General features: G+C 40.3%; 5 protein-coding genes across 6 annotated transcripts in view; 3 read left to right on the forward strand and 2 right to left on the reverse strand.

Moving 5' to 3' along the window:
- Window positions 1–290: 290 nt before the first annotated feature.
- On the reverse strand, window positions 291–2,436 carry mrpl44 (mitochondrial ribosomal protein L44). Its single transcript, XM_085379787.1, has 4 exons — window positions 2,218–2,436; window positions 1,309–1,777; window positions 985–1,163; window positions 291–866 (listed from the first exon to the last, which is right to left on the reverse strand). Exons 1-4 carry the CDS (start codon window positions 2,391–2,393, stop codon window positions 695–697), a joined length of 996 nt encoding a protein of 331 aa, XP_085235913.1. The 5' UTR covers window positions 2,394–2,436; the 3' UTR covers window positions 291–694.
- Window positions 2,437–2,491: 55 nt separating this feature from the next.
- Window positions 2,492–4,835, forward strand: dnaaf1 (dynein axonemal assembly factor 1). The gene is made up of 2 exons (XM_085379786.1): window positions 2,492–3,574; window positions 3,664–4,835. The coding sequence occupies exons 1-2, from the start codon at window positions 2,608–2,610 to the stop codon at window positions 4,524–4,526; spliced, it is 1,830 nt and encodes a 609-aa protein (XP_085235912.1). The 5' UTR covers window positions 2,492–2,607; the 3' UTR covers window positions 4,527–4,835.
- Window positions 4,836–5,004: 169 nt separating this feature from the next.
- On the reverse strand, window positions 5,005–10,818 carry mffa (mitochondrial fission factor a). 2 transcript variants are annotated; one of them, XM_085379788.1, is made up of 8 exons: window positions 10,625–10,818; window positions 9,779–9,996; window positions 8,724–8,893; window positions 8,506–8,597; window positions 7,502–7,663; window positions 5,954–6,010; window positions 5,661–5,745; window positions 5,005–5,573 (listed from the first exon to the last, which is right to left on the reverse strand). In XM_085379788.1, exons 2-8 carry the CDS (start codon window positions 9,990–9,992, stop codon window positions 5,442–5,444), a joined length of 912 nt encoding a protein of 303 aa, XP_085235914.1. In that variant the 5' UTR covers window positions 9,993–9,996; window positions 10,625–10,818; the 3' UTR covers window positions 5,005–5,441. The 2 variants fall into 2 exon arrangements, with proteins under 2 accessions (XP_085235914.1, XP_085235915.1); XM_085379789.1 differs by lacking the exons at window positions 7,502–7,663; window positions 10,625–10,818 and having other exon boundaries at window positions 9,779–10,004.
- Window positions 10,819–11,441: 623 nt separating this feature from the next.
- Window positions 11,442–20,725, forward strand: part of egfem1 (EGF-like and EMI domain containing 1) — a 63,010-nt gene continuing 53,726 nt past the window's right edge. The window contains exons 1-4 of the mRNA XM_085429118.1: window positions 11,442–11,772; window positions 12,657–12,791; window positions 13,305–13,414; window positions 13,733–13,837. Coding sequence (XP_085285244.1) covers window positions 11,690–11,772; window positions 12,657–12,791; window positions 13,305–13,414; window positions 13,733–13,837 — 433 coding nt within the window. The 5' untranslated portion in view covers window positions 11,442–11,689. The remainder of the gene's footprint in view (window positions 11,773–12,656; window positions 12,792–13,304; window positions 13,415–13,732; window positions 13,838–20,725) is intronic.
- On the forward strand, window positions 18,870–20,342 carry LOC146653797 (uncharacterized). Its single transcript, XM_085429120.1, has 2 exons — window positions 18,870–19,099; window positions 19,443–20,342. Exons 1-2 carry the CDS (start codon window positions 18,944–18,946, stop codon window positions 19,944–19,946), a joined length of 660 nt encoding a protein of 219 aa, XP_085285246.1. The 5' UTR covers window positions 18,870–18,943; the 3' UTR covers window positions 19,947–20,342.

Genomic DNA, 20,725 nt, shown 5'->3' on the forward strand with positions numbered 1-20,725 from the left:
CTGTGCGGTATTGGTTACTACAAGATTGTAACTAGACCCAACGTTAATCAAGTCATTAAAAATGCACTGCGTCACTATATGAAAAAAAATTAATGAAATACGTCAAGTATTAAAAGATACGTAAAATTCCTTAAACGCAATGCTTGATTATTTGTTTCAGGAAAATGTACGATAGAAAATTAATATTAGATATTTAAAGATATTTTAAGAAGAATTTGTCACAGGAACATATGCAAGTACCCTGATGAAATGTGTGGAGAAATATAAGTGAAAAAGAGTCAGAATGGATGTGTATTTTACACACTTTATTACAACTGAATAACATATTATTACATAATACAAAGTAAACCAAATGGTATTTGTATTATTTACAAGAGTATTTTGTGCAATGGACTTCAGAACCTCTGTTGTAATCTAGGGTGAGCTGACCAGTCTAGTTCACTACTGAAGATGTCATCAGTTACTGGAACAATATTCTGTCTGAGCCAGATCTTACAACATTTTTTCTTAGAACATCAAGACTTATAGTGCTCTGCTTTGACTGAAGGACCTGACTTTTAAATACCCAACAAGAACCAGTTATGTCAAGTTCAGCACACTCTGCAATCAGTGGGAAGCCTTAAGTCTTCAAATGAGATTCCTGTCCGTCCTTGCCCCCTTTAAATGTTTTTTGCTGCAGCTTTAGAGATGTTAATTAATTGCTGGCTGACTGAATAAAAGGCTGCTGTTGTTGTTGTTGTGGAGAAAAGTCAAAGGGTCTGCGGTTCTCAGTGTAGCCATAAAGTTTCCGGAGGGCCACGCGAGCTGCTTCTTCCTCGGCTGCTGCAAGTGTCTCTCCTGGACCCTGAGCCAGTAGCTTCTTGTCACTGAATTAACAAAGAGGTGAGCAGACAAAAATGTAAATTCTTCATAGCATTAATTTTAACCCATCGCATCCGTTTTAAATTTAGAACAGTAACAACGCACGAACAACAGAACACATACCTGTATAAGCCAACAAAATACAGTGGCAACACTGTGCTGGCTCCAGCAGACCGGATGAGCCGAGGCTCCGGCAGAGGAATTTTCCTCTTTGTAAGCTCTTCCACCAGTAGTCCCATGGGGTTGACCACAGTCCACATATCAAAGAGGTCCTTTCCTATCAGCTGAGTCACCAGAAAATCCTAGGAAGAAGGTGGAGGTAGGATTACAAGAACAAAATGTCCCACCACTGTACACACAGCAGAGGCAACTGAGCAATGTGGACAAATTATGCTTCCTCTAAGCGAATTATTATGTGCCAATGATTTTGTGCCATAAGCGACCTACCCTGAGAAATAATCCAGTTCGCTCAGCTCCACTGCTTTCCTGCAGAGCTCCGATCACTGCCATGAAAGTAGAACAGAGCACATCATCTGGAACAGGGAATTCTGTACTCATTGTTAGGTCTTCAATGCCCAGATTTCTGGCTACGTAAGTGATGACTGCTGGACTGGTGAGGTGCCCTACAATACTCTCCACCCCGATGGCCGGGAGGCTCGGGAAGCTTGCCCTGCACCAGTCGATCAGGAAGCTTTCAGCGAACGCAGACCCCTTTTTACTCAGCTGCATATTATCTTTTAGAACAAGAGCGGCAGTCTCAGATTCCACACCCAACCCCTTTCTCTTCTCTTGCTCCATCTGCAGGTAACAGGGATTGATGAAGGCTGTTTTCAGGAGCTCAAGAGAGAAATTTTCATGCAGGCGATGGGTGAAAGCTTGAATCTCTGCATGGTAATCCCAGTGAGGCTGCTGGGATCTGAAGAAGAAGAAAAAAGTAAATACCAAACAGAAATAGGAGTGTACAGTGGCTAAAATCATGTCTAAAATCACTAAAAGCGTGTACAGAAAGTCTTAGAAGGCCATGGACAAAGCATACGGTCATTAAAATATGACATTTTTATATATTAAATCAATGATAAAATTAGAAGATTAACCGAGATCACGGGGAGGATCTTGGTTTTCTACCCTTGGGCAAAGAAGCTTCGACAGCTAGCTACGCTTCTGGTGTTATTTGGAAAAGCCATGAAACCAGTAACGCCACACGCAGCGCTAAAACATCTGCATTAAACAGTTGCAAAATTGCACTAAAATGCCGTCCATATGCACGCTTCTCAACGGACTATGAAAAAATAAACACATTGAAATATCAAATACACGAATGGCCTTGAGACGCTCTCTAGTGATTTTTGGCGTTACCGTGGCGTCGGAGGTGGAGGTCCTTCCAGCTTCAACTTCTTCGCCATGAGGTACGTGTAAGCTTTCATCCATCGCTTTTTCTCTCTAACCTGTGACAGTGAAATATCCCTGCAGACGCGCTGGCAATGAATTCCTAATGTCAAAGCACCACGATTTAGTAAGTACCCTGACGCCATGTTGGGTCCCTAAACAGCAAGGTGCAACCACTAAAAGTGTCCGACACGGAGCAACAAAGCATATCCGGTAGGCTGGAGCGTAAAGACGGAGCGTTACCATGGAAACAAGCGTAAACGGTAACTAATATTAACGACCGGGGCAGGCTGCTGATTGCTATTTATTCGACTGTACAATTCAGAAACGCCTATAAAACCAATCGTTAAGAAGTATTGTATGTTTCTGATATCAATTTTAACGATATCCACTTCGGAAAATCAAGAAAGGATGGAAGATCAAGTGTTGGTAGCAACTGAAGTCGAAGGTGGGGATGCCCGAGAAAGTTCTGACAGCAGTGGAGCTCAAGAAGACCTTGGGAAAAAAGAGCTGCAAAGTTCACCTCAGGAGAAAAATAAAAAACACTCAGGACCACGGATGACCAAGAAATTCCTGAGAGACCACTGTAAGCAGAACAAACTGTACATAACACCATGCCACAATGATGCGCTGTATCTGCATTTCAAAGGTTTCTCCACCATTGAGAACTTAGAGGAGTACACAGGTCTGAAATGTCTCTGGCTGGAAAGCAATGGGCTCCAACGCATTGAGAATCTGGATGCTCAGACTGATCTGCGCTGCTTGTTCCTTCAGCAAAATCTCATATACAAGCTGGAAAACCTAGAGCCTCTGAAGAAACTCTGCATCCTGAACGTCTCCAACAACTACATACACATCATAGAGAACATCTCCTGCCTTCCTGACCTGAGTACTCTGCAGATTGCCCATAACAAGCTGGAAACTGTTGGTGACATAGAGCATTTGAGTCAGTGTCTGAACATTAGTGTATTAGACCTCTCTCACAACCTGTTACACGACCCTGACATCCTGCCTGTGCTTGAGGCCATGCCAGAACTGCGTGTACTGAATCTAATGGGAAATGAGGTCGTGAAAAAAATCCCAAACTACAGAAAAAATATGATTGTACGCCTCAAGCAGCTCACGTTTCTTGACGATCGCCCTGTGTTTCCTAAAGACAGGGCATGTGCTGAGTCGTGGGCAGTGGGAGGGCTGGAAGGGGAACGCCAGGAGAGGGAGCAGTGGGATACACGAGAGAGGAAGAAAATTCAGGAAAGCTTGGATGGAATGGCAATGATTCGGAAGAAGGCCCAGGAAAGACGCAGACTCAGAGAGTTACAGGATAAAGGTAATCAGCTTTCAGCTTTTACTACCCTCGTCTGTATACTGAGAGTAAATGTGGATGAATGTTTACACAGTATAATTGTTTCATTTCAGGGAAAACCGATGCTTCCTCTACTCCAGAAACTACTACTGAGGAAAACGGTACCCAGATTTTAACTTCTTCACAAGGTGACAAGATACAAGCTTTTGTGCAGGACAGCCTGGATGCCCATGAAGAGTTCTTAGAGAAACAGTCAAAACAGGGACTTCTTGAAAATCAACCAGCAAGTAAACATCTTGAGACCAAGGAGGCAGGTCAACTCCTGATGAGAGAGCAGTTAGATGAAGATACCCAGGACCATTCTCCGATAACGCACACCGTAAGAGAAGAGAAAGGAAGGGAAAAGATCCCAGCAGATGAGCAAGGCAGTACTGTAGGGCACATGTTAGAGACAGAAAATAAACAAGAAAAACAGTCCAAGAGAAATGAAGCAGAGAGAGAGCAGAGTAAAAACAAACAGCCTCCCCTTCCTGAAGCCGATGACGATGTACCGGTACATAGTCCTGGACCACGGATTACAGAGCTACAAGATGCAGAGCTGCTGGAAACCATTCACCTTCCTCCAGCAAGTCGCTCATTGCATATTGATGAGTTGCCTGATTTGGAAGATGTGGACACAGAAGACTTTAACGCAGCGTTCTCTTGTAGGCAGGCCTTTAAACCAAAAATAGAAGTCATATCAGGTGACAGCAACGGGGAAGCACCAGCTGGGATTCAGAGTGACAGCATCTCCACATCCGCTCCAGCTAAGAGCTTTTTGTTCCTAACAAGTGGCTGCGACAAATCACCGGCTGTCTCTGGCAATTCTACATCGCTGGTGTATCCAGAGGATGAGGGTGCGCCTTCCGACCCGTCAAACTCAAAAATAAACCGAACCTCCTCTCCACCACGCTGCCTGATCGAGGAGCTTGAGTAATACCTTGATGTCATTAAATTTGAAATATGAATTAAAATAGTAAACTGCAATTCAATCTGTAGCATATTTGTGATAGCTGTTTTGTCTGTGTGCTTGTCAGCTGTTATACTGTGAAAAGAATAAATTCAGGACTGATTTGGTCAGTATTCTCGGGGGGAATTATACGTTTACTCTTCACATTACAGCAACATTTTATATAATTTTATTTCATTCAGGGTTTTTCCCAGACAACTGTGGTCCTTTGTGGTTTAATACAGTGCAATGGGTAAGACAATGCTAGCTGTTTTGTAACAGATATGTATAATTTTTGGTTACTTCTGACCATTTCAAAAGCAAATGTATCTATTTTGTTTGAGAGAATCCACCCAAATAAATACACTTGTAAATTTTAGGCTTTTTTCCTCGGGAGACATTTAACTCCTCTACAGGAAAAACTATGTTAACGTCTCAATAAAAATACAAGACCAAACATGACTGGTACGGTTTTACTAAACTTTATTAAATTTACCAGCCAAGTCACATATTACTCTTAGTATTCAGCATTACCACCATGGAGCTGTATGTCCCCACACTACAGCTCCTTATTTTATTTTTTTTTTTGGGTGAACTATATACTGTGCCTCTGGATGAGGTCCGATTGACATGAACAAATATTTACAACAACTTAGCAATGGGCAGCAGAATTTGAGAATAAAAACAAAACACAAGAAAATGGAATAGAAGGAACAAAATAAGAGTACAAAAATAAAACTGTACATGTTTAAATAAACAAAATCAAAATGTTGAGCCTATGTGCAACAGGCCTTGCACGTGCTAACATCTCCTCACACAGGGGTTAAGTGCAGTGAGCAGCTAACTGATAGGATAAAGGATAATACGTTCTTGTCATGTGGATGGCGGAAACACAGGCCGGCTCTAACGTCGCAACCACACCCAAGTGTTGATGAGCCAGAAAGCGACGGTGACGGAGTACAGGATCATCTCTCGCTTTGTTCGCTCTTTGTTCTCTTCCTCCAAATGTTGGAGTCTCCGGTTCAACTTGATGAGCTGTTGCCGAATCAAAAAAAATTTGTTTTATCAGTCTGGCCTCTTGCACCACACAAGACAGAATTCATTTATTTATCATGAGCTAACCTGCCGTCGAAGTGTTGTTGCATCGACCACAGTCATGTCATCAGCTGTCCCATCCAGAGAGGGTTCATATGTTGACAGTGCAAGCCTTAAAAAAAAAAAAAATGGCTAGTTTGAGAATCACAAAATAACCAAGTCACAGCAGCACACGGCACATTCAAATACGCAGAACAATTTAACAATGGCAATGTAATTTTTATAGATATCTGTGTCCATATATCTGTGTCCTACCACTCAAGGTAGGAAAGGATGAGGACAAGGAGAGAGGAACAAAACGAAGTGCCAGATGAAGTTACCTGGAATCATGCAGGGGGTGGGAGCTGGAAGCCGACCCCCCTCGCAGTGATGATTTGCTAAGGGGTGGGGAAAGACAGAGTTGGGAAAAGGCGAAAGAGATATAGAGAAACCAACAATGTTGCATCCATGCACACAACTTGGATGTCTTTAATGCACCTAGACTTTCTCTAATTTTCTATTCTTTCTAGTCCTTTTAAAAAGTCTTATTTCCCTAAAGTTGTTTTCAGTGTCTTAAAACAAGTCACAACTATATCACTTTAGTCTTCAAAGGGGACAAAGAATGTGGGTAAGTGTTCTAAAAATACCTTTTTAAGCATACAGAAAATATGAATTTGTGAGCAATATTTAGAAGATCCATTTTCACCTTATTCTTTCCTTAAAAAGCTAAACAATTAAAAGGTCAAACACTTGCAAAACTCCTTGGAAAGTTCAGTAATGAATCCACATGCTCTGCACAGCGTTTAACCCTGGAGTAACTGAAGTGTTGAACCTGAAGGTGAAATAAGTTGTCAGCACTACTTCACTTTCTCTTTAATACACCATCTCTGAAGTTTCAAAGGAAGATAAAACAAATTCCTCAGTGTGAATTATTCCCTTTCTTACAAAGCAAACATTTATGGTGTTTGAGAAGTCAAAGTTAGGGTTGGGCGATTGGACGAATATATCGACTATCGACGATAGACAGCCCATTGGCGATCGTTTTTACAAGGGCAATTTATGTATCTATTCGCCCATGAGTAAGTTTGCTAATAATGATGGAGCTAATAGAAGCAGTCAACAAAAGAATAAATAAATAATAGCGCGGTTTTAACAGCACCCTCTTTCATCTGTGAGCAAATGCACCCTCCTCAGAGTGTGCCCAAATGCTTGTTGATGGAGCTGCAGAAGCTGGTGATAGCCTAGCATACTCAGCCGGATGGTGGACACGTACATGCTCATGCAAGTTAGTCGTGTTTGAGTACTTTGCTTGCTCGGACAGCCCTAATTTTTTTGGAAATTAGTTCGTCCATGTTTGGACTTCTATGATGTAAACGCGGAAATCAGTCCGTGCATGATCATATTGCTCCACCCATCAAAAAGTCTGCGCGTACGCGAACATATCGCCCATCATTGATTAGTGGACTGACGATGTAAAAGTTTTTACATATCGCCAAACCCTAGTCAAAGTGCAACTCAAACAACTTGATTCAACCACTGGTGGAAGTGGCAGTTCAGAGCTTCAGTTTTTTATTCTTCAACAAGCAAGGAACTTAGAAACCTTTTCTACATTTTCTGGGATTAATACATGTGTTATTAATACTGTTAAAGGTTAAAACTGGTCACAAGATTCTTGAGACTACACAACCTGTACCACATGACCCTCTCCCAATCCAAAACAAATGGTGCTTATGGGCAGAAATGAAAGTACATTTAATGCCATCTATCATGAAAATAGCTGTTGCAATTTTTACGGCCTTTTTAAACCAATACCCATTCGGGCAATTTTTTTTTCAAAACCTTTAAGCAAAAAAAAAAAAAAAAAAAAGACCAGATGATGGGGAGGTCACCTGCGAGGGTTCTCATCCAAGACCTCCAGGACGTGCTGGTAGGCCCGACGTGAAGTGGACTGGATGAAAGATAAGACACCACTAGCGCTGTAGAGGTTGTGTTCTTCAGCCTCGGTGAGAGGGGGGCATGGGTGAGCAATGGCTGGGGGGGAAGGGGTTGCACTGCTCAGTGCCCACCATTAAGAGCAGCAAATTCAGTAGGGAAGGGAAGAAGAGAGAGTACAAGAGAAGGAGGAAGGAAAGGGATAGAAATAAGGAAAGGAAACTGTCCTCCACTGACTGTGCAAAACTAATATCAGAGTGAAAGTGAATAGGCAAAAAGCAGCAGCCAAAGACTGAACCTGCCAACCACACTATGTTCTAACACATCTGGCAAGAAACAGGAATGCAAAAGGAGCTGATTTTATGTTTGATTAAGTGACTATTTTCTAGTTCACCATTCAGGCCAGACAAGGAACCTTGTTAACAGTACCAGTGTGCTGTGTTGCAGAAAGTGATCAGGGCATGAAAAGGTGGGTTTTTTTTTGTCCGAGAACTGTGTAATATTTTTCTCAAATATTAAGCCTAAAAATTTCTGTCAAAATAATAAAGTTGCCAAGCACTTGTAGTTTACACCAGGCCTTCAAACAAATACATGAAGCTACTAAAGCTTCAAATTTGAATCGCTTTGCATTAAAAGCAGTCTGCTTCACTAGTTCCTGTCAGTGCTTCCCCAGCTATTCCTGTCCTTCTGCGTAGAGGGGATAACAGTGTTCAAATTTGTAATTTATTTAAACTAATCAATTAATCTTTAAAGATTTCACAATTTGGAAATAATCTACCAATAAAAACATGTTGTTAATGTATTAAAAAGTAGCAAAAAGTTTCTGCATCAACACTGACAGCAGCAAAAGCTCCTGACACAGTGGCTTACAATACAAGAATGAAACCAAAAGAAAGATGCTGCATGCTTTACATGCACAAAGACGTAATAGCTGGTACCCAGTTAATGGACCCATACTCACGCTGAATCGTTGCGCATCAGCTGAGTGTTCTGACGGACAGCCGCATTCTCACTGGCTGAACGCTCCCTCCGTAAACGTCCCTGGGGTCGCAACTACAAGGAATAGCATTGACAACTGATTTTCTGGTTATGAGTTACACTAAGGACATTATCTTAAACAATGGGTGAATTGTACATAGTGTTCTCTGTAATAAAAAAAATTACTGATTTATCACTTACCACTTCCTCACTGTCTGGAGCCACCCGCTGATCGTCTTCCATGAAGTCCAGGGGTCGCTCATTGAGGGTGAGGACTCTGGGTGGAGTTTTAAGTGATAGCATTTCCAGTGGTGTTGACTGGATGAGGTCCAAGTCTCTGGGTCTGGAGAACTGGGAGTCATCACTGCCTCCTGACAAATGAAATGTACTGTGAGACTAACCTATCACTTCTAACACTTTAACAGTATGCTGTGCTTTTAATACAAAATTGAATGAATTAAAATCAATTAGTTCACACCTATAGTGGGAAAAAAGCAAATATCCCCTCTGCCATGCTACCTGTATGCATGTCAGCCCCTTCACATAAAAAGCAGTAAGTAACAGCTAAGTTGAGCTTAAAATCTGTGTTGCAGTGGCTTTTGCGCTCATTTTTTCTTTCTTTTGCTTTTGAATGTCAAGCTTTGTTTTCCTTGTGTGAATGCACATCACTGTGCTCTGGTCATAGTTCAACAATGCTGAACTTTGACCACAGCACACCAGTGCTTCCTGAATGGTGTGCATGAACTGTGCTTTACTCAATGCAGGGGGCAAACTGCTCATGTGTAGTGCAACTCAGTGGAAATAATGTGAGCAGTGGTACTGATGTCACATTACGTAAAACGTTCATGTTCATGTGGTTCTCTGTGGTGAAGAGAAACACAGAGACACGTGCTGTAGTAGTTCCTCTGTCCCACTTTACACCCCTTTTCATTCTCTTTCTTTATTAAATGTTCATAACTCCTCATGTATGGCTGTGTCAACGGAGACCATTTCTAGAGCTGGGTATGTCTTAAGATATCAAAGATATTGCGGCTAGTGTGATCACATCGCAAGATGGTTTGTAATTGTTACGTTAAAAGTGAAATAGTTGATGGGATCTTGGCAGTGAAACGGCATCTAGGAGCAAAGTCCTGTGGCACTGATAGAAGGAGTTCTATAATCTGCAAAAGACTGTGAGGAACTACCATAATGGTGAGTCACCAGTGATGTGCAGACATAGTGTGACATAAAGGACAGAAAACATACAGTATACTAACCAGCAACCACAATTCTCTCTGGGACTTGCATTATAACACTGTGAGGGACCTCCTGCGATCCCAAATTAGGGTCCTCGTGGGCTGTTGGAGCCACTTTGAGCATCTCTGGGATGCGCATCCTTTGGCTTATTCCCTCGGTGTACTCCAGCTCATAGTGGATACGGTTAATTTCAGCTATATCAGCCGTTGGAGAGGGGAATGTTGCTCCGTTCATTTGGCTGTTCATCAACACAGAATTAATTGTTAGTTAAACAGAAAAAAATCCCTAAAGGAAGAGAACATGCTGATACAATAAGCCTTTGAGCTAAAATAGTTCTACTTCAGCCACACACTGAATAGCTATTGTTATGCAGTGTGTGGCTTCAGCTATTAAACCTAGCCCTAGCACACAAAACCAGAATATCTCCTCTAGGGACACAGTGATACTTGGTGGTGCTAACAGAGTAGTGGAGAGGGGATTAAAGATGGAACAGGCTTGTGATGTTATCATAAGTTATCACATGATGTATTCAGATTTTTTCAGAGTCACGCAAAAGTCGAACATTGACCCCAAAGCAAACAACATTGATTTTAACATTAAAGAACTGCTGGTCTTATTACAGAGTGTTTATTTTAAAGCCCTTAATGCTCACAAGATGACAAGAAATGATTAACTTCAGGTTGCTGTACTAGCATAAGAAATATCTAATACATTACCCATGTAACAACATTCAGAAACTATTATCCACAAACATTTGCGGAAATACTTTGCATTCCAGAAAACAGGTTAGCTTCCGAAAATGAAATTGACAGAAAACACTTTAGCTTAGCGCCATTTCAAGCTAGCACGTTAGCCATATTTCTTACCGTTTAGTCTGTTGCCACGGGCCGCTGTTTCGTCGAAGAACTTATTCAGAAATTTTTTGACGGAACAAACCTGAAGTCGGAAATGTAAAGCTCAGTTTCAAGTATTTTAGGTATTACAGGTGAATTAGCTGTTAAGCATCTCTATGTTGTGAGAGAGGACCTTCCCCTCTTCCTGCTCTGTCTTGTGTCTGCACGCTAAACAGGAAGTGGCGTAATTCTGGGGAAGTTATGTCATTAGTACCAAGCGCTGAAATTAAAAGCAGAGAAAAAACTGGACATGTGTGCAAACAGTACAGCCTAAAATAATATAATTTGTCTAACTTGTTGGTTTATTGTAGCTTACCATTAAATAGCCTGTATTTAAATATTCTACATGCTTTCAGAAATGACTTTAAGTCACCATAGTAGGTGTTTTATCTATTTTTTTTTATTGTGGCTTATTTAATTTGGCAAAGAATTCATCCATCCATCCATCCATCCATCCATTCGCTTCCGCTTATCCTTTTCAGGGTCTCGGGGGGCGCTGGAGCCATCTCAGCTGTCATGACTTTACGAAACGCAATAACATAATTTATCTGCACTGAATGTTTATTGATCTGCTTTATTGTATTCAGTAAAGCTTAATATATATAAAACTGTTGAAAGTAGTTTATTTTTATTTTATATGCACATCGAACCATTTAAAAAAATCAGAATAATTTAGGAGCATTTGTCGATAGGTATAGCCTTTTGATGAAACTACATATTTTGTCTTATAAGCAAAGCTGGCTGTATTACTAATGAGTGCACATGTCAGTGTTGCCGGGAGGTTTGGAGAGATGGCCCCACAGTCACTGTGGGTGGTGCCTTTCTTCGGAGCCATTCAAAGGCAGCCTTTGACATGAGACAGTTGCCCCTCTGCGTAACAAGCAAACGGGATATCAGGGATATCATTGCAGGATAAACAAAAGTCGTGAGTCATGTTTAAAGGAGGACTTTCATAAGTGTCAGGATGCTCTTCATTTAACAGGCACAGAGCCAGCGCCGATTGAGTACTTCTGACCGTGGTTGTAACTGGCTGAAATTATGTTCCCACATATTTTTATTTTGTGCGTAATATTATTTGGCACTATGCATATCGCGTCATCTTTGGAGCTGCAGCTTGGCATGTAAGTAACGTGTTTTGGGTTTGTTTTGGGTTTTTTTGTTTTGTTTAACATCGTTTCCACTGCTTTCCGTTTGCACTGTGAGCACACACTTGAATATATGATCAGGTGAAAGAGAAAGATTTGGGGCTTTTAAATATGACAGAAGCAGCGTGCGTTAGATTGGATTTTTAAAACAGAGATTCTGAGTTTAAACTCTGTTGAACTTTTGATTTCACCATTTATAATTCTCACTTCTCTCCACTCTATGTTTTTCTGCTCAATGACCACTAGGAGTCTCTCTTTCGGGTCCCCTCGTGCATGCGTGTCCACTGTTTTTGTAGCGCGGATGTAATGTGCATCTGCATAATAACTTCCAAAGGAATGTGCTTTTCCTTGGACTGTACTTGAGGGTTTTGAATTTAAATAGACTGTGGAGGACATGATTGATTCTTTCATTACCAGAGAAGAAGAATATTTCCTCTAATTAACTTCAGGTTGCCCTATACTGAAGCCAGATGGTTTGAGGAGGAGGACACCTATGGATAGTTTACCTGCACTCACAACATAAACAGATGCAGGCTCCTTAAATAGAAGCTTACAAAGTTTAAGATTTGAGGCTTTTTTTTTTACACTTTATTTTGTAGATTTACATTGTAACAATTAAAATGTGGTTGTTTATCTAGTGATAAAAGCAGTAGACGGTGATAATGTGTAATACTAAAACAAATGAACATGTAGAACATGTATATATAACTGTTGTCTACCCCTCAACACAGTCACCTACCAACACATAGACAGAAAAATACAAATAAAGCACTATTTACTGAAAGTCATCAGAAAAACAGATTTTTTTCCCCCAAGTTTTTGCCATTTTGTTATATAAACTATGTGTTTTTCATGCCCAGGCCAAATGTTTGTGCTGACCAGGAGATGTCCATGGTAGGGAGCCGTCAACCTTGCGTCCAGGCTTTTACCCGCATGGTGAAGGTGTGGAAGCAGGGATGCACAAGCCACAAATGGTGTATGGGTGTTGAGAGGAGGTAAATGTAGACTTTTAAAATTTGGTTTGCCACTGGCGATCTCTCCGATAACTGCTGGGGATGACTTCTGTTCACGTGATCTGGGGCTGATAGTTGTAATGTTCATTCTTCTGATTAACAGAAACAGTGACTAATTAGTATTACTACAGTTATTTTTGACTGTTTTATACCTTACACTTATTGCTCTTTTATGCTTTTATATGCATTTATTTTGCTTTTGTGTTTTAATGCCATCTAACCTGCTAGCATGTTTTGGTACCTTGCCATAGCCCTCATCCTTCCCTCTTACTTCATCTTACCCTCTTACATGTTAAGCACTTTGGTACACCATGGTTTTTAAATGTGCTATATAAATAAAGTTTGTTGTTGTTGTTGTTATTAAACGAATTGGCTTTTGCATCTACAAAAATTGTTTAATGATGTGTTAAAAATCTTTTATACACTCAACATTATAAGGTATTACCTGTGAAGGTAATGTAATGACCTTAAAATTGTGAAATTTCCCCTCCTCAGGACAGCGTACTACACAGTTTACAGGCAAGTGTACAGAGTGGATTTGCACACAGTCTACAGGTGCTGCCCTGGTTGGATTCAGAAGGGTGAAGAGAGAGGTTGTCTGCACAGTGAGTAATTGCATTTCATCAGCATGTATCAGATGGAGCTACTTTCAATACTGCTGTGAAGTTGCACTTGAAACAATAACTGAACCCGGAAACAGCCTGTTGTCTAAACCAGCAATGGGCAATTAATTTTCCCAAGAAGCCACATGAGAAACTAGGACTGTTGTGCAGTGCTGCACCAATAAGCTGAACTCAACAGTCTCTGTTTCTCATGTGGCCCCATCGGAAAATTAATTGCCCACTGCTGGTCAAGACTGTATATGCAGAAGTGCACACATAACTTGGATATATCAGCAGCGTTATGCTATGTGATACCTTCAGGGGTTTGCAGTGCCAATATGTGCTTCAATGGAGGGAGATGTGCTGAGACTGGAGACCAAATATGTCATTGTCCACTGGGCTTCAAAGGCACACGATGTCAATATGGTGAGTATTCAGCTTCCCAGAAGATGAAAACTAAAGATTTTGCCAATTTATTAAATTGAAAATAAGTCACTGAAGTATGCAGGTAATTCAAAATAGCCAAATATATGTTTGGGAGCCGGCAAACACACTTATGTATATTCAGGGTCCAGTTCAGACCTTATGTGTTCACTCTGCTAAAGCAGAATGAGCCTGTCTTGTAGCTGTGATTGGACGGGGCTGCTCTGTGGGGGCTTTGGCTAGTTAAAGGTGAAAGAAGTGGGTTTTTGTTTGGGAGAAATGTTTTTTCTTTGAAGGCAAGAGCCTGGAGTGCTGTGGCTAACCCAGCTGAGCTTCCTCTCTATAAAAACTGCTCATTAATGAGACTGTCTTCAGTCCTTATTTTATATGACAGAAAAACTAAAACAAAAAATCTTCAGAAATAGAAATTTGGTTTCACCTACCAATATTTCCCCCTGGTTGAACATTTCCTTAATGCATTGAATTAATTGATTTGTTTGTTGAGTATTCTTTAAGGTTTGATAGTTTGGAAATAGGGATATTTCCAGTTTAGAAGCCAATGTGAACTCCCATGTCACTCAGTTATCAGCGTGCTTCTTGCACGGTATAACATAAGGCAGCCAGTTGATGGTTAGCATATACTTACATGTGCAACCGGTTTCCTGTACAAGGTCTCTTTCAGCTGAACAGCTGTTTGCCAGATCACTGCTCAGAGAAAGGACAGTGAACATTTGACAGGGACCAACCTTTCACTCCCTTCCAGTCTTTGTACTAAGCAAACCAGACATTTGCTGCAACCTTTAAATTACTGCGGAGATACAAAGGCAGCACGTGTGCTCTTAGCGATAACCTACCAGAAGGTGAATAAGTGTATTTGCTAAAATGTGGCTTCCTGTAAAATGCATCTAAGCAGTATCTATTACTTAAATTGCATTTAAATAAGCCAAAACAACTTAGAAATATGAATTGTTGGAGATAAGGACTTCTACACAAATAAATAAACTGGACATATTCAAAACCTCTAAAATCTCAGCCTTTCAGTTCTTAATGAACTGCAACTGAGCAACCTGGCATCTGTCACAAATAAATAGCGAACATCTGAAGTAAAGCAGAGTTAAACCCTTATTATTCTTCTTGTCTCTTGTTGCCATCATTGTCTATTCTTTCCGCTCATTGCAGTCTAAGTAACTCTAGTTTTTGTGTGCTTGTTGCTGTTTTGGAGGAGTCCTGCAAAGAGAGAATGGTGAGCGGAAGATATTTGGTTTCTAGCCCCCCACATGCTCACAGAAACGCAAACATGCAGGCAGACACACACATAAGCTTTGCTGTTAGATTTCCCAGGAGAAGGGGCCTGCCAGAGGTGTAACACAGTCCTTCCTCTTGCTAAGATGTTTTCACACAAGCCTGTTGTTGTTTGTTAGAGGCAGCGCTCGCGTTTGTTTTCACGCGGGTTCTTTGGTTTTCACACATCTAAGTGATGGATTGGAAACAGAGATGTTATAATCAGGACTTTCATCCTCTCTCTTTCACGTCCTCTTTGGGAACGCACGTCTTGCTCTTCTCTTTCTTGAAAACACTTTTCCTTCTCTCGTCTCGTGAGACAGATTTATCCACAGTCTTCTGTCAGAAACATTATGCGCCGAGAGAGTCAGCCAAGCTTCTGTGTTCAGCCAGGTTCCTTCCCTCGCAACCTTTGCCTGATGCGGCATCAAAGACACACACTAGTCATTCTGATTTGTGTGGGTTTAAGCAAATTACTATCGTTATTAACCTGCCTTCTTTATTAGATTCGTATTGTGAGATTTCACATTTCAAAATGACACTTTTTTTCTTTCCCGTGTGAGATTCGAGTATGATTTAGAACAAACAGGAACAGTTAAGAAGAAGGAATGCTGACCTCTGTCGTTTTACCTCAGAGTCATAAGTTAAAGGTAGCTGTCGTGCGCTTTGGTCGTGAAGATGTTTCGCAAGACTTTGGTAGACTTATAGTCGATCCCTCGTGTCTGAATCCTTTGCCATGTGCATTTAATCCTGCTGCATGTAATGTTTCTGGTGTTTGTCAGTTTGTACACTGACCAGTCTTTCAGTATCTATATTATGTTCTGCACCTGCACTGGAGGCCGACGTACTGCATGAGAACAGCTGCTTTGTCAGATAGATAAATCTCAGTTTTTTTTTTAAAAATGTACTCACAAGAATTAGTTCAACTTCTCTGCTTTCTTTTCACTCAGAACTAGTGTTGTGTTATTTTTTTTTAAAGTCAATAGTGCTTGTTGATTAAATTAGGGCTTCACCTGTCATTGGACAAATTACAACGCTATTATTGATTGCAGCATAGCAGCAACTTTAACCCACATTTTGGCAACTTTACCCCCTTGGTGTTTTTACACTACAACTCTCATCAGATTGTTTCGAGCCTCAAAAACCAGCACGAACTGGGTTTTGATGTAACAGAAAAGAAGAAAGGATTATCAGTATTTACAAAGAACCACAGTGAATACTTCAGATTGTGTGTTGGAGCTGGGCACTCTGAAACTTTTGTGATGGATCCTGTTGCTTATATATTAATAGGGGTTCTTCTCTTGAGGTGCAAAATACATTAAGGAGAATATTTAAATCAAGCACATAAACTGATTCGCTAATGTCTGTGACACACAATTTACTTGTCTTAATTTTTGAGCTTTATATTGAAATTAACTGATTCCACTTAAGTTCAGAAAACGTTTTCATTTGTAAATCTAACCACATGCTCTATTTGGGGATTGCACTCACTGCTCTTTTGCCCCATTTAGTAAATCTGGGCCTTAAAGACTAACTTAAGGGGAGTTGGTACTACAGGAAAGGAAGGAAAGCGTGAATGTGAGTGAATTTTACACTCCCAGAAAAATAAATAGAAGACTTTTCTGTGATTTCATTCTTGTATTTTGCTTGTTTACATTATTGTATTTTGCACAACTCTGTTGCTTGTGAAGCTCGCACACAAGAATTTCACTCACATGTGCTGTACCAATGTATCTGCACATGTGATGTGACAATAAAAGTGATTTGATTGTGTGGATGCCCTCAAGGGCATCACATGTGCCCTCAAGGGCATCCACACTATTGAGATCCTGTTTCTCTTTAAACTTTATTCTTATAGTTGCTCCGCGTTTTTCGGCACTTAACTACTCCCTCAGTTTTCAGCCGATTTTCTCCGTTCAAACTCTAAACTGTTCTGCTCTTTCTGCTAATTCCAGCTATATCTTTTGGTGTTTATTGCTATTATACTATTTAAAATATTACACTTTTTTCCTTTAATTTGTCCCATTGAAATGAATGGGGAAACTTCCACAATTCTGCTAAAACTTTCTTGTCTTTGAAACTTAACTACTGCCTCATACTTTCACCTAGAAACTCCATTCAAACTTTAAAATGTTCTCAAATGATTGGGCTATTCCTGTGTGATTCAGCTTTTTCATATCTGTTACCGTTTTCATGTGATGACTCTTTAAGTTTTCAGTTGCAACTTTGTGATTTTTCAGAAAATACATGCGTTGCTATGGTTGCTATGCAATTAACTCCCAGTGCACACTCGTCCGTTCTGAATTTTCTCTTCATGTCCAGAGATGGGCAGTAACGCGTTACTTGTAACGCGTTACTGTAATCGGATTACTTTTTTCAAGTAACGAGTAATGTAAGGGATTACTATTGCAAAAACGGTAATTAGATTACCTTTACTTTCCCGTAGGAACGCTGCGTTACTGCGTTACTAAAACCGTGAACTTTTTGCGAGAATGTCTCATGACAATGACGCAAGCGAGTGCGACGGCTATGGTAGCTCGTGTGTCAACAATAGAAAACATGGAGCGAGGGATAGAGTACGATCGTGCAGCATTTAATACTTGGAAATACCGACATTATTTTGAATTTGACTCTTTAAAAAGCGACAAAAACATAAGCGTACGTTGTACACTCTGCATCGGAAGAAAACTTCTTTCTACGTCGAAAAATTCCACTTCCAACCTGAGCAAGCACCTAGCACGCTGCCACAAGAATGTTAAATTGACAGAAAACCCCCAGGATCCCCTCACTGACGTGACCGCTGTGGCTACCACATCTACTTCCACCGGGCAAACCTCAGATGGACCCACTCCTGCTAAACAGGTTAAACTAGACGTAAGAGCGACAGGACTTAGTGCCGCTGAACTGAAGAAGCTTGTCGCTGCCTATATCGTCGAGGACATGTTGCCGATTTCCACTGTTGACTCTGAATCATTCCGACGCATCATAGAAAAAATACCAACTAAAAGTGGTGTCAAGCTGCCCCAGAGAAAGTCATTTGTAGGATACCTTGAGAGAGAATATGACAAAATGAACTCTAACTTGAAGGCTACACTCGAAGAGGCAGAGTTTGTTTCCACCACTGCTGACATCTGGACGGTAAATAATAAAAGTTTTATGGGTGTAACAGTTCACTGGATTAATTCCACATTACAACACAACAAGGCCGCTCTAGCATGCAAGAGAATTAGAGGCAGCCATACCTATGATGTAATTGGAGCAGAGATTGAAGAAATCCATTCATCATATGGACTACAAGGCAAAGTTATTGCCACTGTAACGGATAATGCATCCAATTTTGCCAAAGCATTCAGAGTATGTCAGCCCTGTCATTTGGAGTCTGAATCTGAAAATGAAGAAGGTGATGACGAGGAACCGACCTTTACTGATGTCATAGAAGCTCTTTCAGCTGCATCTGGTGATGCACAGTTCAGCCTCCCTCCACACTACAGATGTGCATCGCACACAATTAACTTGATTTCAACAAGCGATGTTGACAAACATCTAAATTCCTGTGCAGACACCAAGGCTGTATATAGGAGTAGCATTGCAAAATGTTCTGCTCTTTGGACTAAAGCAAGTCGATCAACATTAGCCTCTGAACAGGTGGAGGAAGTCAGTCGGAGGAAACTAATGGTACCGACATCCACAAGGTGGAATTCCCTGTATGAGGCCATTTCTAGAATCATCACAATTCCCTTGAATGAACTTAATCCCCTGTGTGTAAAACTGGGAATCAAGTGCCTTAATGAAAGGGAGTACCAGTTCTTGAAAGAGTACTGTACTGTGATGAAGCCCCTGACAGTGGCTCTGGACATCTTACAAGGGGATGAGTGCACCTACGGGGCTTTACTGCCAACACTCACAAGCCTGATGTTAAAGACCCTTGCCCTGAAAGATGACCTCTCTAGAATGACAGCCAGCCTTCCAGATGTCATTGTAAAGGTAAGATTATTATTAATTGCTTTGGGTGGATTTGTTAAATTTATTATACCATTCACAGTGGGTGGATGTTATACTTTGTTTTAAGCAGTGGGTACAATTATTAAAATGATAGAATAAAAGACCAAGTATTCACCCCTTGTTAAATATCAGGGACATTGATCATCATTAATCATGAATATTAATCATAATATCAACAAAAGCCTCAGCCAAAATTAAATCTCATACAGTATTGATAATAGAAAATATAGATGGTTTAGAGCTGTAAAGCCCACAAAATATTGACAATAGGTAATTATACAGTAAAATAATTTTATTCTTAGTTGCATCATATTGTATGTTACAGGCCATCAAGACTCGTTTTGATGCTGTTCTGGACAGCCAAGAAGGACTTCTCGCAGCGGCCACTTGTCCCAAGTTTAAACTTCGTTGGCTGAGAGATGAGCATAGGAGAGAGTATGTGAAGGAGCTCCTGATAACAGAGTGTCGTAAAGCTGCTCCTGCAACTGAGAACACTAATGTGTCCCAAATCCCAGCCAGCCCAGCCGAAATGGACTTTTTTGAATTTCAGAATCAGCCCACAGAAAGCTTCTCAGCAGAAAAAGAAATAACTGACTTTTTAAGGTCAGGCTATGAGCTTGAGATTCTGAATCAGTTCCCAAATCTCAAAAAGATGTACATGAAATACAACAGTCCAACTCCATCCAGTGCACCAGTGGAACGGCTGTTCAGTTTAGGTGGATTGGTGCTTTCCCCAAAAAGGAACAGAATGTCTGATAGAAGGTTTGAGAAGCTTCTGCTGATGCGATATAACCACTGTTTCAGTCCAAAAGAAAACAATAAAACATAGGTCTTTTTCAGGGTTGCCACAAACTGAGACTGGATTAACAGCCTGAATGTAGCATGCAATAGCATTTTCTGTTTTTGTAATCTCAATATTATGCCTCTCTGCACTTTACCAACTGTTAAAAGATGTTTTTGTTAATTTTATTTATTTTATTTATTTATTTTTTGCTTTATTTATATGAAAAGATGTGTGTATACACAAAAATAATTTATGTTATATGCTGGAGTATGCAGAAATACAGTTTAAGCCTTTATTTTCTTAAAATATGGTGTAATGTGCAGAAATATGTTCAAATGTTAAACAAATTTATTAAAGTCAAAGACTGTTGAATTTAATTAAATTTTTGTTTGATGCACTGTTTATAAAGTTAAGATTAAAAGTAATAAACAATTTTTTAAAAAGACACTTTTCCATTTGATTCACTTTTATATGATGGATTATGCAGAAAAAATAGCATTGGCCCAAAAGGTCTATTGCTTTATCAAGCATTCAGGTAGTGTATCATGTTTTTTAAAAGTAACTAAGTAACTAAGTAATTAATTACTTTTGAAAACAAGTAATCAGTAAAGTAACGGGATTACTTTTTTTGAGAAGTAATCAGTAATCAGTAACTAATTACTTTTTTCAAGTAACTTGACCAACACTGTTCATGTCTGAACAACTCCTTGCTACTCACTCAATTTCCACCGCGATCAAATTCTGAGTGCTGATCATCCTGTTTTTTAAGGCGCCCCGCCCCCTTTCCAGGTGGCGCGATTGATAATGACACGGCTCTTCAGACC

Source organism: Rhamphochromis longiceps, linkage group LG14, assembly GCF_057381845.1.
Source record: "Rhamphochromis longiceps isolate RC_006_pf linkage group LG14, R_longiceps_female_GT1.1, whole genome shotgun sequence".
NCBI classification, from domain to species: Eukaryota; Metazoa; Chordata; class Actinopteri; order Cichliformes; family Cichlidae; genus Rhamphochromis; species Rhamphochromis longiceps.

What these genes read in the sequence shown, in the direction of transcription:
- LOC146653797 (XM_085429120.1), top strand. Translation starts at nt 18,944, where the DNA reads ATGAAGCCCCTGACAGTGGCTCTGGACATCTTACAAGGGGATGAGTGC. An exon ending in TTCCAGATGTCATTGTAAAG is followed by an intron (nt 19,100 to 19,442) that starts GTAAGATTATTA and finishes TGTATGTTACAG; the next exon opens with GCCATCAAGACTCGTTTTGA.
- mffa (XM_085379788.1), bottom strand. Translation starts at nt 9,992, where the DNA reads ATGAACGGAGCAACATTCCCCTCTCCAACGGCTGATATAGCTGAAATT. An exon ending in AGAGAGAATTGTGGTTGCTG is followed by an intron (nt 8,894 to 9,778) that starts GTTAGTATACTG and finishes TTCATTTGTCAG; the next exon opens with GAGGCAGTGATGACTCCCAG. An exon ending in TTGGATGAGAACCCTCGCAG is followed by an intron (nt 6,011 to 7,501) that starts GTGACCTCCCCA and finishes CCCACCCCTTAG; the next exon opens with CAAATCATCACTGCGAGGGG.
- mrpl44 (XM_085379787.1), bottom strand. Translation starts at nt 2,393, where the DNA reads ATGGCGTCAGGGTACTTACTAAATCGTGGTGCTTTGACATTAGGAATT. An exon ending in CCTCCACCTCCGACGCCACG is followed by an intron (nt 1,778 to 2,217) that starts GTAACGCCAAAA and finishes CTTCTTCTTCAG; the next exon opens with ATCCCAGCAGCCTCACTGGG. An exon ending in GAACTGGATTATTTCTCAGG is followed by an intron (nt 1,164 to 1,308) that starts GTAGGTCGCTTA and finishes CCTTCTTCCTAG; the next exon opens with GATTTTCTGGTGACTCAGCT.
- dnaaf1 (XM_085379786.1), top strand. Translation starts at nt 2,608, where the DNA reads ATGTTTCTGATATCAATTTTAACGATATCCACTTCGGAAAATCAAGAA. An exon ending in CAGAGAGTTACAGGATAAAG is followed by an intron (nt 3,575 to 3,663) that starts GTAATCAGCTTT and finishes GTTTCATTTCAG; the next exon opens with GGAAAACCGATGCTTCCTCT.